Source organism: Oncorhynchus kisutch, linkage group LG1 (genome assembly GCF_002021735.2).
Source record: "Oncorhynchus kisutch isolate 150728-3 linkage group LG1, Okis_V2, whole genome shotgun sequence".
Classification (NCBI taxonomy): domain Eukaryota; kingdom Metazoa; phylum Chordata; class Actinopteri; order Salmoniformes; family Salmonidae; genus Oncorhynchus; species Oncorhynchus kisutch.
In genome coordinates this window covers 63,931,975-63,947,944 of record NC_034174.2, presented here as the reverse complement: position 1 = coordinate 63,947,944, position 15,970 = coordinate 63,931,975, and the positions used below count along the sequence as shown (strand labels likewise).

General features: G+C 46.3%; 1 protein-coding gene and 1 pseudogene across 2 annotated transcripts; both read left to right on the top strand.

Annotated features, from left to right (window-relative positions):
* Window positions 1-3,850: 3,850 nt before the first annotated feature.
* LOC116376162 (uncharacterized) lies at window positions 3,851-6,976 on the top strand. 2 transcript variants are annotated; one of them, XM_031835227.1, is made up of 7 exons: window positions 3,851-4,027; window positions 4,221-4,272; window positions 4,472-4,672; window positions 4,856-5,158; window positions 5,359-5,856; window positions 6,039-6,506; window positions 6,709-6,976. In XM_031835227.1, exons 1-7 carry the CDS (start codon window positions 3,918-3,920, stop codon window positions 6,886-6,888), a joined length of 1,812 nt encoding a protein of 603 aa, XP_031691087.1. In that variant the 5' UTR covers window positions 3,851-3,917; the 3' UTR covers window positions 6,889-6,976. The 2 variants fall into 2 exon arrangements, with proteins under 2 accessions (XP_031691087.1, XP_031691091.1); XM_031835231.1 differs by lacking the exon at window positions 4,221-4,272.
* Window positions 6,977-8,375: 1,399 nt separating this feature from the next.
* Window positions 8,376-9,996, top strand: LOC116376213 (N-acetylmuramoyl-L-alanine amidase-like; annotated as a pseudogene).
* The last annotated feature ends 5,974 nt before the right edge of the window (window positions 9,997-15,970 follow it).

Here is a 15,970-nt window from a genome sequence, read left to right as displayed (position 1 = left end):
GTGGGTGATTCTGTTACGGCTTTCTAGTGGTGAAGGAGAGTCGGACGAAAACGCAGCATGTAGATTGCGATCCATGTTTAATCAAACAAACGTAAAACACGAAATAACACAAACACTACAAAAACAATAAACGTAACGAAAACCGAAACACCCTATACTTGTCAACTAACACAGCGACAGGAACAAAGACACTAAGGACAATCACCCACGACAAGCTCAAAGAATATGGCTGCCTAAATATGGTTCCCAATCAGAGACAACGATAAACACCTGCCTCTGATTGAGAACCACTCCAGACAGCCATAGACTTTGCTAGATAACCCCACTAGCTACAATCCCAATACATACACACCAGAACCCCAAGACAAAACACACCACAATACAAAAACCCCATGCCACACCCTGGCCTGACCCAATACATGAAGAAAAACACAAAATACTTAGACCAGGGCGTGACAATTTCAAGAAGCTGATTAAACAGCATGATCATTACACCGGTGCACCTTGTCCTGGGGACAATACAGAGCCACTCTAAAATGAGCGATTTTATCACACTACAAAATACCTCAGATGTATCAAGTTGATGGAGTTTGTAATTGGCATGCTGACTGCATTAATGTCCACTAGCGCTATTGCCAGATAATTGCATGTAAATGTATCAACAATAAGCTACCTCCAACGTTGTTTTAGAGAATTTGGCAGTATGTCCAATAGGCCTCACAACCGCAGACCACCTGTAACCACGCCAGCCCAGGACCTCCACATCTGACTTCTTCACCTGTGGGATTGTCTGAGATCAGCCACCCGGATGGCTGATGATACAGCCCCTTTGTGGGGAAAAACTAATTCTGATTGGCTGGACCTGGCTCCCCAGTGGGTGGGCCTATGCCCAGTCATGTGAAATCCATAGATTAGGGCCTAATGTATTTATTTATATTGACTGATTTCCTTATATGAACTTATATGAAATTGTAGCATGTTGCATTTATGACTTTGATCTTAGCCTATATCAAATTGCTAAATTAATTGTTAGTTCATTAAAAGTGAATTACAATTAAATTACTGTAAACATCTTCATTAACGCAAAAATAACATGGTTTTAGTGGGAGTAGGGAGAATGTTTGGCCAATTCATGAAACACATATTGACCTGGTTGTGACAGTAAAATGTTTAACAGTTAATATGAATTAAACAGGCCTAAATCCTCGATTTCAAACAAATGATTGTAAACACGCTTTATCAGCATGGATTAACAAATCATGGCATATTTGTTCAATAAACACTGATTTATCTATTTTCATACACTTTCAATGTATTAAAAGTACAGTATAATGTTAAAAATCCACCACTAGTCATTGTTGATACCTAAGCATACTGTAAATCGTATTGATTGATTCTGTAATTCATTTAATATCGCCTACTTTAAATAGCCTGTGGTCTTCAAGTTTGAAGCGATTTTTAAACCAACACATTTTAATATTGTATTGCATGTTTTATATATTTCTCTAACCCTTTTGTATGCGAATTGCCAATGTCAACAAACGTTCATAATTTACGTTTTTATCCCAGTGACATCGCGTCAAAATGTTACAGGATCTGTAATCATTAGGGAGAAATAGGATTGGCCAGAGGCAAATGATACAACAGGATAAATAAATGTGCTTAGAAATGTACGACGTTGTGCGCAATAAGGAACGTGTCACCATAGAAATAGAATCTATATTAGAATGCCATGCTCGTCACAATGTCCAATTAACATACATTTGAATTCCTAATTCTGTGTATTACTCAGAGGTTAACTTATTCACAATCACAACCAGCCTACTGTATATCGATAGCAAACGCGAATTCTTCATTCAAGTCAATCAAAAAATCGTATATTTTTTCCTGTTCTCAGTAAGGTAAGTAGTTTTTTATTTATTTTACCTTTATTTAACCAGGTAGGCAAGTTGAGAACAAGTTCTCATTTACAATTGCGACCTGGCCAAGATAAAGCAAAGCAGTTCGACAGATACAACGACACAGAGTTACACATGGAGTAAAACAAACATACAGTCAATAATACAGTATAAACAAGTCTATATACAATGTGAGCAAATGAGGTGAGAAGGGAGGTAAAGGCAAAAAAGGCCATGGTGGCAAAGTAAATACAATATAGCAAGTAAAACACTGGAATGGTAGTTTTGCAATGGAAGAATGTGCAAAGTAGAAATAAAAATAATGGGGTGCAAAGGAGCTAAATAAATAAATAAATACAAATTAAATACAGTTGGGAAAGAGGTAGTTGTTTGGGCTAAATTATAGGTGGGCTATGTACAGGTGCAGTAATCTGTGAGCTGCTCTGACAGTTGGTGCTTAAAGCTAGTGAGGGAGATAAGTGTTTCCAGTTTCAGAGATTTTTGTAGTTCGTTCCAGTCATTGGCAGCAGAGAACTGGAAGGAGAGGCGGCCAAAGAAAGAATTGGTTTTGGGGGTGACTAGAGAGATATACCTGCTGGAGCGTGTGCTACAGGTGGGAGATGCTATGGTGACCAGCGAGCTGAGATAAGGGGGGACTTTACCTAGCAGGGTCTTGTAGATGACATGGAGCCAGTGGGTTTGGCGACGAGTATGAAGCGAGGGCCAGCCAACGAGAGCGTACAGGTCGCAATGGTGGGTAGTATATGGGGCTTTGGTGATAAAACGGATTGCACTGTGATAGACTGCATCCAATTTGTTGAGTAGGGTATTGGAGGCTATTTTGTAAATGACATCGCCAAAGTCGAGGATTGGTAGGATGGTCAGTTTTACAAGGGTATGTTTGGCAGCATGAGTGAAGGATGCTTTGTTGCGAAATAGGAAGCCAATTCTAGATTTAACTTTGGATTGGAGATGTTTGATATGGGTCTGGAAGGAGAGTTTACAGTCTAACCAGACACCTAAGTATTTGTAGTTGTCCACGTATTCTAAGTCAGAGCCGTCCAGAGTAGTGATGTTGGACAGGCAGGTAGGTGCAGGTAGCGATCGGTTGAAGAGCATGCATTTAGTTTTACTTGTATTTAAGAGCAATTGGAGGCCACGGAAGGAGAGTTGTATGGCATTGAAGCTTGCCTGGAGGGTTGTTAACACAGTGTCCAAAGAAGGGTCGGAAGTATACAGAATGGTGTCGTCTGCGTAGAGGTGGATCAGGGACTCACCAGCAGCAAGAGCGACCTCATTGATGTATACAGAGAAGAGAGTCGGTCCAAGAATTGAACCCTGTGGCACCCCCATAGAGACTGCCAGAGGTCCGGACAGCAGACCCTCCGATTTGACACACTGAACTCTATCAGAGAAGTAGTTGGTGAACCAGGCGAGGCAATCATTTGAGAAACCAAGGCTGTCGAGTCTGCCGATGAGGATGTGGTGATTGACAGAGTCGAAAGCCTTGGCCAGATCAATGAATACGGCTGAACAGTAATGTTTCTTATCGATAATGAGAAGGACCGATATTGCACGCATTCGACATTTTCGAAAAACACGTTACTTGGATCATATCGAATCTGTTAGCTATATACAACCAATTTATAGATCATCTAAAATGACTTGCGTCCTCATCATAATTAAGGTCTCATTAATCTAATCTGCACTTTTATTGTTTATATTGCATGTTGTTGTTCTTTGTAAAGTATAATGTATATTATTCCCATTTAGATAACTTTTTCCAGCATTAATTTGAAAAATACAGATGTACTGCTGTAGACATCTGGTTTTGGGTTCTGTGCTCAGTAACCCTCGCTCTTTCTGATGAGCTTTGGTCAACAAAAACAAATCATCAAAAAAGGGCTCATCACCCTCCATAGAGGAGCAGTTCGTTTGTGCCATGAACCAATTCATATCACTCTCTGCTTGCCACATTCTAAATGGTTAAGTCACTAATTGAAGACTCTATTGCAGAAAATGCTCAAGAGGCAATTCCGTACACTGAAAGCCCAGGGAAGACTCCCGCTGGACCTCCCTCTGAGACCAATGAAGGCCTGGCTCCTGGCAGGGAAAAGAGTCTTCTTGGAGTGAGTGCAGTGTTCTCAGACTATTTTTGAATTGTACGAAACGTTATACTTCATTTAGGTAACTTGAGTTTATCACATCATTAGACAAGTGTAAATGATAACACTAATGTATCAAAATATATTAGACGACAGCAATAGTTTGATAGATAGTGTAGACAGACATAGTCTGATACATTTCCATATTCACATGAAGGCGTGAGACAGAGACATGGAAGAGATGGAGGAAGGTCTGTGTAGCTGAATTGGTGAGGACTATGTAGAGCAAACAGTACACCCACTGTAAAGCCCTTAAGATATCAGCAAGCTCATTTTTGGACCAAAAGAGAAAAACAGCAGCTATCAGTTCAAATTAATAATTTCTCCCATCATTTCAATGATGGACCAGTGTCCAGTCTCACCCGATACATCAACAGTATGTTAATTACATATTATGTTGTTACATAGACTTGGGATGCAAAGAGGGGCCTGGAATTACAGGAGACAGAGAGAGTTCTCCTGGTCAGTTGCCAGAGAGTTCAGGATGAATTAAGGATTTCTGATTTCACCGTGGACACGGCGCCCAACGAAGCCATCCAGCTTCTGAAAGAGGAGTGTTGGAAGTTGAACTTCTTGCACCTAAAGGATGAGACATGCCAGGCCACTGAGGTAAGACATAAGAGCCATCTGCAATGCCAATATTGTTTCTTTTAATGAAATGTCAAGCATCTTTGTCATTTCTGTGTATAATATGGTGTTCAAAGTTGGTCACAGTCAACGTTGGATGTCTTTGGTTTGTTGTATTTGTGAAGTAGCTATAGGATAGTTATGAATGTCTCTGTCCAATTACAGCTCCCTGAGACCTCTTCAAAGGAAACTCTAATTGAAGAGAAAAGTCCAAAGACCAAGTGCCCGTCCAGCGTCGCTGGGGCTGCTGACATTGACAACACCAATGAGGAGGATTCAGAGGAGTCTCCGAATAACAATGTGGTGGACTTTCAGGATGAGTCGCTGGCCCTGGTCAGTGTGGAGAAAGACGCTGCTGGAGATGGAAAGGTCCTCAGCAAGGTGGTGAAGCCCAAAGGGTGTCTGAAGGAGAGCTGCAAAGATCAGCTAACCCCAACAATCTATGATATGATTACGGAACTACCAAAGGTAAGGAACAAGAAGCCTGTTTCGGAAATGAAAGGTCAAGTGTCTTTGCAAGTTGGGTGTATCAGAGATGTCTCAAGCGGGACAATTATACAAATAAACTGCTATAATCTTTGACTTTGGATGTCTGTGGTATGTTTTGTGAAAAAGTACAGATATCTGTTTTGTTCTTACTCTTTCATTGCTCTGCATTGTCTGCTTAGTCCTATTTCGGATCCACTGAGAGCCTTCCTGAGATGTGTAGCAGAGGTCCTGAGGTGTGCAGTGGAGTGCCTGGGGTGCCAAATGCAGTGGGAGAGGTGTCAAGTGACACAAAGAAGACAGAGGCAACTGGAGACCTTCTGAACACTGGAAACGGCCTGAGAAAGGTGGTGCAGCTATCCACCGAGAGCCATGCTGAGGTGTGCAATGGAGAGGCTGAGCTGTGCAGTGGTCCTGAGGTGTGCAGCAGAGGTCCTGAGGTGTGCAGCGGAGGTCCTGAGGTGTGCAGCGGAGGTCCTGAGGTGTGCAGCGGAGGTCCTGAGGTGTCAAACGCAGTGGAAGAGGTGTCCAGTGACACAAAGACTACAGAGGCTGCTGAAGACCTTCTGGACACTGGAAATGTCCTCAGCAAGGTGGTGAACCCCAAAGGGTGGCTGAAGCAGGACTGGGATGATCAGCTGAACAGAGACTTCAATGATATGATTGCAAATCTCCCAAAGGTAAGGAACAATAATCTTGTTTTGTAAATTAAAAAGGTCAAACGTCTTTGTAAGTGGGGTGTATCAGGGTTGTTTAAAACTGGACAATGTTATAAATTAGCTACTATAATCTTTGACCTAGTTTTTGTTTTTAAATGACAGCTGTGTTTTCCTTACTCTTTCATTACGCACTGTCTGTTTAGCCCTATTTCGGATCCATCGAGAGCCTTCCTGAGGTGTGCAGCAGAGGTCCTGAGGTGTCAAACGAAGTGGAAGAGGTGTGCAGTGACACAATGAAGATAGAGGCTACAGGAAATCTTCTGAAAACTGGAAATGGCCTAAGCAAGGTGGTGCTCCTATCCACTGAGAGCCGTCCTGATGTGTGCATTAGAGTGCCTGAGGTGTTCAGTGGAGGTCCAGAGGTATGCAGTGAAATGCCTGAAGTGTACAGTGGATGTCCTGAGGTGTGCAGTGAGGTGTTCAGTGAGGTGCCTGAGGCACCAAACGCAGTGGAAGAGGTGTCCAGTGATACAAAGACAGAGGCTGCTGAAGAACTTCGGGACACTGAAAATGTCCTCAGCAAGGTGGTGAAATCCAAAGGGTGGCTGAAGGAGGGCTGGGAAGATCAGCTGACCAAAGACTTCAATGATATGATTGCAAGACTCCCAAAGGTAAGGAACAAGAAGCCTGTTTCGTGAATGAAAGGTCAGCTGTCTTTCTAAGTGGGGTGCATCAGGGTTGTCTGAAACTGGACAATATTATAAATTAGCTACTATAATCTTTGACTTTGGATGTCTGTGGTATGTTTTGTGAAACAGCTAAAGGACATATGTGTTGTTCTTACTCTTGCACTGCTCTGCATGGTCTGTTTAGTCCTATTTTGCATCCAACGAGAGCCTTCCTGAGGTGTGCAGCGGAGTGCCCGAGGTGTCGAACGCAGTGGAAGTGGTGCGCAGTGACACAAAGAAGCAGAAGAAAAATGGCATTCTACGATTCTTCCGACGTGTGTGGAAGTTCTTCACATGCACCAACAGCCTCCCAAAAGAGGAGTGACTCAAGCACACACAACTCCGGGCTACACTTTCTCCGCCATCTCCCCCTTTCCTTCCAACTGGCTCTTTTTAATTATACAAATAAAGGGGATCTGAACCACAACAAAAAACCTGTTTTCATGAGTGTTTTTCATATGACTTACGATGTACGTATGAAGAATGCTTTAAAGAACACTTACTAATTAACTATCCAGACAATTAAGCTGTTTTAGAAGTGCTTAAGTATGCATTAATCACAGTATTACTGCATTACATACTAGTAAATATGTACGAAATCATTTGAGACACTTTGCATATTAATGTAAGTTTGTGGTTGAATGGCTCTACTGTGGGCTATTTTCATAATCAAAACCAAATCACAACTTTATTTGCAGAGCACATTTCTTACAGATGATGCATTTCAAAATGCATAGAAATAAAAGGTTAGAAATATAAAAATTAGAAATGAAAAGAGTAAAACAATCACAGTGGACATGAGACTAATGCACTAAAATAAATGAAAATAAATAAGATATATACAATGGTAAAATAGATAGTAGGACTAAGCAAAAGCACGGCTAATAAGTAGCTCTTCAAAATTTCAACAGTTTGAGGCCTTCAGATCCTCCTGCAGGCTGTTCCAAAGGCCAGGACCATAGTGGCTGAAGGCAGCCTCACCAAACGTTTTGGTTCTCACCTTTGGAACAACTAAAAGACCCGTGCTAGAGGATCTGAGGGATCGACCAGAGGGATCGATCTTAAATGCATGTCAGACATGAACTCAGGTGCAGGGCCACGTAGCGCTTAAAAATCAATTATAAAACTATAGGCAACCAACGCAGGGATTTAAAATAGTTGTTACAGTATGTTCAGTTGTATTGGTGTAATAGTGCCCTCCAGTGTTTCTGAGTAAAGGTTTAGATAAATGATGGTTGTTGTGGTGGGGCTTTGACAAAGCTATTAGTTGCTAGTATGTCTTCTAAGTCAGTTTTAGGTTGCATAAGGAGACATTTCAAAGGAGGCTCCACAACTCAAAGGAGAGTACTTTGAAAATGGTTCTCTGGTCTGGCACTGATCAGAGAGAACTGTATTGTGGAAACCTGTTTTCACCTATCCAATGGTGTTGGATCAGATTTCTTGGCTGTCGGTCCAATTCAAACTCACAATCTCATGAAACACACATTGACCAGTGTGTGAGATTGAAGTATTTAACAGGTGCATGTGTCACAACTGTGCAGCATCAACATAGGAAGTGGTTTAGAGTCTTTCAAACCTGTTTGGCTGGCAGAAAGTGCTGCTGGTTTAGACAGGAAACTGAGCCCAACAGCCACTGAACACAAACAACCACATGTATCTGTGTCAGATGACCCACAGATGGTGATGATGTTCTATTAAATGTCATTCAATAAATATTCTACATCTTGTTGTCGTTAATGTATGAATTTCAAGTTTGATCCGAATAGATGATAGAGCTGGTGAATGAGACAGGCCCCTAGACAGAGTTGTGAAATGTCTCAGCTTCCCATTGTTAAGATAGCATCAGATCAGATACGCAGGATGGCAAGACATGAGGACCCATTCACCCTGCACTTCCTAGGGGCCTCCAACAACATCAGCCACACCCACACCTCCGTGTTCAACACCACTCTCTTTGGCTTATTCGACAAACCATCCACCATTATGTGAAGGACCATGGTGAGGCGAGAGGGGTCGTTCTGACCCAAGATGGCACCACAGTGGCCATCGCTCCCATGCTTCTAGGCATTGAGGTGGGTCTGAAAGCGAAGCTGGGCATGTTTCCCCTCACCTTGGCCAAAAACCTAGGGTTGTCGTTCCTTAGCCTCCAGGCCGGCTGCTGGGACAACGTGACCCACCCCAGAGTGTTCCAGATGTTGCGGGTGCTCACCCTAGCCACCGATGCCCTCGCCAACAGGGGAATGGATGGGTCCATTTTGAGCATGGATCTTGCCAGCCTGGTCCCCTCTGAACAGCCTGGTAAACTCAGAGAGGTGCTGAAGGGTTACTACAACCATGTCCTGGAGGGTCAAGACCTGGGGGTTGTATCCAGCCACATCGGCCCCAAGCGTAGAGAGATTGCCCAAGCCCTGCTGGGCACCCTGGACACCCAGAGGCAGGTGATGGAGACCCTATACCTGGTGTGGAGGCTGGAGGACACTCAGTGGATAGCCAAAGAAACATAATGCTGGAATTTGTCCACAGATACTGGGGTGAGTCTCAGGGAAGGAGAGAGGGAACCTTCACCCCTGTAATTATGAAATTGTAGGTGATAAATGGCTATTCATTTGAAGTCTACAGAGTATTGGTCTATAAACATGAAGAGTAATTGAACCTGTTCTACTCTGGTTCAACCTCTCCTCTCCAGACTGCCCTCCCATCATCCCACGGTGTCATTGGGGGGCAAAACCCTACCGAGGGTCTCCCTTCCCTCTTGCCCTGCCCCTCCCCTTCCTGTATATCCACCACACCTACGAGCCAGACAGGCCCTGTCACTCCTTCAGGCAGTGTTCCAGGAGCATGAGGGCCATGCAGCGCTTCCACCAAGATGACAATGGCTGGGCCGACATCGGATATAGGTGAACTTTGACCCCCTCATCCATTCGCAGATATTAACAAACCCTTTATACTAAGCTTCATAGATGGAGACAAGTGTGCTGTGTCAGCCTACAATTACTGAAGCAGTCATATTATAGCAAATCTTAAAATGATGTTACACAGTATAACCTGAAGCAAAATATAATAACAAGATGCTATAACAAGAATCAGGGTTGTGAGATAATGCAATTTGTTTAATCACTCCAACTCCTAAATGTATGTTCCCCTAAGCTTTGTGGTGGGTTCTGACGGGTACATCTACGAGGGGCGTCACCTTGGCAACCACACCAGGAGGCAGAACCCTTACGGTTACGGCGTGGCCTTCATTGGTAACTACTCCTCCTCTCTGCCCTCACTCCACACCCTGGATCTGGTGCGCCAACACCTGGCCAAGTGTGCAGTGGATGGCGGGCGCCTGCAGGCCAACTTCACCCTCCACGGGCACCATCAGCTGGTGGACACTTCATTTCCAGGAGACGCCCTCTACTCAGAGATCAGGGGCTGGGAGCACTTTTAATACATACACAATTGTCACGACTTCCGTTCTGCGGTCGATGTCACCGGATTTCTAGTCACCACCGATCCATGTTTCAGTTTCGTTTTGTTTTGTCTGAATTACACACACCTGGTTTCAATTCCCATGTCATGTTCCTTATTTAACCCTCTGGCATACACGTTGTTGTATGTGCTAGTTTGTATGTATGTTCCTATTTGAAACATTTTCCTGATTTTTTGAGTAAACTCCGTTGTGTTGCTCATAACCTGTGTCCTGCGCCTGACTCCGCTACATCTCTGCACCCAATCGCTGACAGAATCACTGACCGTTCAAATGGAGTCAGCAGGTGCAGCCAGCCCTTCTCTCCCAGTAAAGGAGCGCGTCCAGCAGCACGCGACCATGTTACACAGTCTAGGGACAGCCATGGATTGCGTGCTGCAAACAATGGACAGATGGGAGAGAGGAGACTTTCCTGTCAATCCTACATCACCACCTCCGCCCGCACCTCAACCTACACCGATGTCCACCCCTCCGTCGTCAGGACCCAGTGAGATTCGGCTCTCGCTCCCGGGAGAGTATGACGGAACAGCTGCCGGGTGGCAGGGGTTCCTACTCCAGCTGGTGCTCTACCTGGCAGCTGTTCAGCCGGCCCCTTCGGGACGCGAGAGAGTGAGCGCCCTCATCTCCTGCCTGACTGGAAAAGCCCTGGAGTGGGCCAACGCCATCTGGGGAAGGGAAGGTCCGATTCTGGATGACTACGAGGACTTCTCCCGCCGCTTCCATCTGTGGAAGGGAAGGCCCGACTCTGGATGACTACGAGGACTTCTCCCTCCGCTTCCATCTGGGGAAGGGAAGGTCCGATTCTGGATGACTACGAGGACTTCTCCCTCCGCTTCCATCTGGGGAAGGGAAGGCCCGACTCCGGATGACTACGAGGACTTCTCCCACCGCTTCCGGGCAGTTTTTGATCATCCACCTGAAGGCAGAGCGGCGGGAGAGAGATTGTTCCATCTGAGACAGGAGATGAGGAGCGCTCAAGAGTTCGCACTGGACTTCAGAACTCTGGCAGCTGGTGCGGGATGGAATGAGCGGGCCCTGATCGACCACTATAGGTGTAGTTTACGAGAGGGCGTTCGTAGGGAGCTAGCCTGCAGTGACACCACTCTCAACCTGGACCAGCTGGTGGACTTGTCTATCCGGCTGGATAACCTGTTGGCCTCCCACGGATGTCCCTGCACCAGCTGTGGCCGCAGAGGGCACACTGCTGGTCGGTGCTGGGGTGGTTGTCCAGGAGGTCGAGGTAGTAGGCGGAGCACTGGTGGGTCTTCCCAGGTGAGTAGGCACACAACTCACCCAGAACCCCCTGTTGCACACATGTGGTTACCTATAGAATTTCCTGAGTTCTCCCCACATTCCCAGCATAAGACGCTAGTAGATTCAGGCGCAGCTGGGAACTTTATTGACGCTCCTTGGCACATAGATCAGGGATTCCTATTGTTCCTGTTGATGTTCCCTTCCCTGTACATGCCTTAGATATTCGTCCTTTGGGGTCGGGGCTAATTGGGGAGGTCACAGCGCCCATTGCTATGAGAACGCAAGGGGTCACGAGGAGAGAGTTAGACTCTTCCTGATCGACTCTCCTGCGTTTCCTGTTGTGTTGGGTCTTCTCTGGTTGGCCTCTCATGATCCTATTATTTCGTGGCAACAGAGGGCTCTCAAGGGATGGTCCTGTCAGTGTTCAGGGAGGTGTGTAGGTGTTTCCTTAGGTGCCACTATGGTGGAAAGTCCAAACCAGGTTTCCACCATGCACATTCCCCCCGAATATGCCGATTTGGCACTCGCCTTCTGTAAAAAAATTACCTCCCCATCGACAGGGGGATTGTGCGATATATCTCTTGGTAGAAGCTGCACTTCACAGGAGTCACGTGTATCCTCTGTCACAGGAGGAGATGGTGGCTATGGAGACATATGTCACCAAATCTCTGGGACAGGGATACATTCAACCTTCCATCTCACCTGTCTCCTCTTGTTTCTTTTTTGTGAAGAAGAAGGATGGAGGTTTGCGCCCGTGTATTGATTATCGAAGTTTAAATAAGATCACGGTAAATTACAGTTACCCGCTACCGCTCATAGCCAGTATGACCGAGTGACGGGGCGGCACTTCTTCAGAAAATTGGACCTCAGGAGCGCTTACAACCTGGTGCGTATCCAGGCGGGAGATGACTGGAAAACAGCATTTAGCACCACTTCTGGGCATTATGAGTACCTCTTCATGCCATTCGAGTTAATGAATGCTTCATCAGTCTTACAATCCTTTGTAGATGAGATTTTCAGGGACCTGCACGGGCAGGGTGTAGTGGTGTATATAGATGACATTCTAATATACTCCGCTACACGCGCCGAGCATGTGTCCCTGGTACGCAGGGTGCTTGGTCGACTGTTGGAACATGACCTGTACGTCAAGGCTGAGAAATGTCTCAGCCTTGACGTTCATCTTCTTCCTAGGGTACCGTTGTTCAGTGTCAGGGGTAGAGATGGAGAATGACCGCATTTCAGCCGTTTGTAATTGGCCGACTCCAACCACGGTAAAGGAGGTGCAGCGGTTTTTAGGGTTTGCCAACTACTACCTGAGATTTATCCTGGGTTTTGGTCAGGTAGCGGCTCCCATTACCTCACTGCTGAAGGGGGGACCAGTGCGACTGCAGTGGACAGCTGGGGCGGACAGGGCTTTTGGTCACCTGAAGGCTCAGTTTATCTGGGCTCCCGTGCTGGCTCATCCTGATCCCTCCTTAGCGTTCATAGTTGAGGTGGACGCGTCCGAGGCAGGGATAGGGGCTGTGCTGTCTCAGCGCTCGGGTACGCCACTAAAGCTCCGCCCCATTATTTTATTGCATTATTTTCTAAGAAGTTCAGCCTGGCGGAGCCAAACTATGATGTGGGGGACCGGGAGCTATTGGCTGTTGTCAAGGCTCTGAAAGCGTGGAGACATTGGCTTGAGGGGGCTAGACACCCTTTTCTCATTTGGACTGACCACCGCACTGGAGTACATTTTAGCAGCGAGGAGACTGAACGCTCACCAGGCAAGGTGTGCCATGTTTTTCACCCGTTTTGTTTTCACCCTTTCCTACAAACCAGGTTCCCAGAACGTTAAGGCAGATGCACTGTCCCAGATGTATGATACAGAGGAGCGGTCAACGGATTCCACTCCCATAATTCCAGCTTCTCGCCTGGTGGCCCCGGTGGTACGGGAGGTGGACGCGGACATCGAGCGGGCGTCACGTGCAGAGCCCACTCCCCCTGAGTGTCCAGCTGGGCGTTTGATGTCCGCGATCGTTTGATCTGTTGGGCTCACACGTCACCCTCCTCTGGTCATCCTGGCATCGCTCGGAGGGTTCGCTGCCTTGCTCGGAAGTACTGGTGGCACACTTTAGCTAAGGACGTGAGGGTTTATGTTTCCTTCTGTTCGGTATGCGCACAGTGCAAGGCACCTAAACATCTGCCCAGGGGGAAATTACAACCCCTTTCCGTTCCACAACGACCGTGGTCACACCTATCGGTGGATTTCGTGACGGATCTTCCCCCGTAGCGGGGTAACATCACGATCCTGGTCGTTGTGGATCGATTTTCTAAGTCCTGCCGTCTCCTTTCTTTGCCCGGTCTCCCTACGGCTCTACAAACTGCGGAGGCCCTGTTTACCCACCTATTCCGGCATTACGGGATGCCTGAGGATATAGTTTCTGATCGGGGTCCCCAATTCACGTCTAGAGTCTGGAGGGCGTTTATGGAATGCCTGGGGGTCTCGGTCAGCCTTACCTCAGGTTTCCACCCCGAGAGTAACGGGCAGGTGGAAAGAGTCAACCATGATGTGGCTAGGTTTCTGCGGTCCAATTGCCAGGTCCTGGCACCATGGCATCAGAGCCAGATTGAGGCTCCTGCTGTGGTTGAATGGTTTCGGCACTCAGAGGAGACATGCTGCCCACGCTGCCCATGTGCGGCTACAAAGGGCCGCCAGGAGACAAAAGGTGAGTGCTGACCGCCACCGCAGTGAGGCCCCGGTGTATGCACCGGGTCTGGCTCTCGACCCGAAACCTGCCCCTTCACCTGCCCTGCCGGAAGCTGGGTCCACGGTTTGTGGGGCCATTTAAAGTCCTGAGGAGACTGAACAAGGTTTGTTATAGGTTACAACTCCCCCTGATTATCACATTAACCCCTCGTTCCATGTGTCTCTCCTCAGGCCGGTGGTGGCTGGTCCGCTCCAGCAGTCTGAGATGCGGAAGGTTCCTCCGCCCCCTCTGGACATCGAGGGGGTCCCGGGATATACCGTACGAGCCATCATGGACTCAAGGCGTCGGGCGAGGGGCCTTCAGTACCTCGTGGAGTGGGAGGGGTACGGCCCAGAGGAGAGATGCTGAGTACCGGTGGAGGACATCCTAGATCCTTCATTGCTACAGGAGTTTCACCGTCTCCACCCGGATTGCCCTGCGTCTCGTCCTCCGGGTCGTCCCCGAGGCCGGTGTCGGCGCTCTGCTGGAGCTGCGCGTCAAAGGGGGGGTACTGTCACGACTTCCACCTAAGTCGGCCCTTCTCCTTGTTCGGGTGATGTTCGGCGGTCGACGTCATCGGCTTTCTAGTCACCACCGATCCATGTTTCAGTTTCGTTTAGTTTTGTCTGTATTACACACACCTGGTTTCAATTCCCATATCATGTTACTTATTTAACCCTCTGGCATACATTTCTGTTCTGTCTGTGATTGTTGGTGTCTTTAGTGGTTGTTGTATGTGCTAGTTTGTATGTATGTTCCTATTTTGAATTTTTGCCTGACTTTTTGAGTAAACTCCGTTGTGTTGCTCAAAACCTGTGTCCTGCGCCTGACTCCGCTACATCTCTGCACCCAATCGTTGACGACAATCAAAAGGGCATCACAGTTGCACCAGAACACTATTCAGTCATTATACAATTGTGTCCGTTTTCCTACATTAGACATTAGTGATAAACACCAACATTAATCTTTTTGTCCACTGTTGATATTGATGCTGCTGACATAGCAACCTTTTACAGGAAACCAGCTCATCGAGAAAGGACCAATGAAGAAGACAAGCATGTAAAAAGCAGTGTGAAATAAAACCAGTTTTGTCAAAATGTCTCATTGGATTGTATGGGGGTATCAATTTCTTATATCCATGATAATAGTGTGTTTTAGAGTTATAACAGTGTATAACACTCACCCTTATGGTTGTCACTGTGTCACGACTTTCCCCGAAGTTGGTCCCACTCCTTGTTCGGGCGGCGTTCGTTAGTCGACGTCACCGGCCTTCTAGCCACCGCCAATACACTTTTCATTTTCCATTTGTTTTGTCTTTTTTGTACACACCTGATTTCAATCCCACAATTACCTGTTCATTATTTAACCCTCTGTTCCCCACTGGTTTTTGTAAGTGATTGTTTATTGTACTTTCGGTCTGTCATGGTGTGCGTGTATTTGTTACTTTGCTTATTTGACATTTTGAGTAAAAGTACATTGATTACTCATATCTGCTGTCCTGCGCCTGACTCTCTACACCAGCTACACCTAGGACCCATTACACATTGCTTCACATTACAGTATTGTAACACAATAGAGTGTTACATGTACAGTATACTGAACAAAAATATTAGCGCAACATGTAAAGTGTTGGTCCCATGTTTCATGAGCTGAAATAAAAGACCCCAGAAATGTTCCATACTCACAAAAAGCTTATTTCTCTCCAATTTTGTGCTGAAAGAATCCATCCACCTGACAGGAGTGTCATTTCAAGAAGCTGATTAAACAGCATGATCATTACACTGGTGCACCTTGTCCTGGGGACAATACAGAGCCACTCTAAAATCAGCAATTTTATCACACTACAAAATACCTCAGATGTATCAAGTTGAGGGAGTTTGTAATTGGCATGCTGACTGCATTAATGTCCACTAGCGCTATTGCCAGATAATTGCATGTAAATGTATCAACAA

Coding starts and splice junctions, on each gene's coding strand:
- LOC116376162 (XM_031835227.1), top strand. CDS start 3,918: ATGCTCAAGAGGCAATTCCGTACACTGAAAGCCCAGGGAAGACTCCCG. Junction 4,273..4,471: donor AGGTCTGTGTAGCTGAATTG/GTGAGGACTATG, acceptor GTTGTTACATAG/ACTTGGGATGCAAAGAGGGG. Junction 5,159..5,358: donor TGATTACGGAACTACCAAAG/GTAAGGAACAAG, acceptor TTGTCTGCTTAG/TCCTATTTCGGATCCACTGA.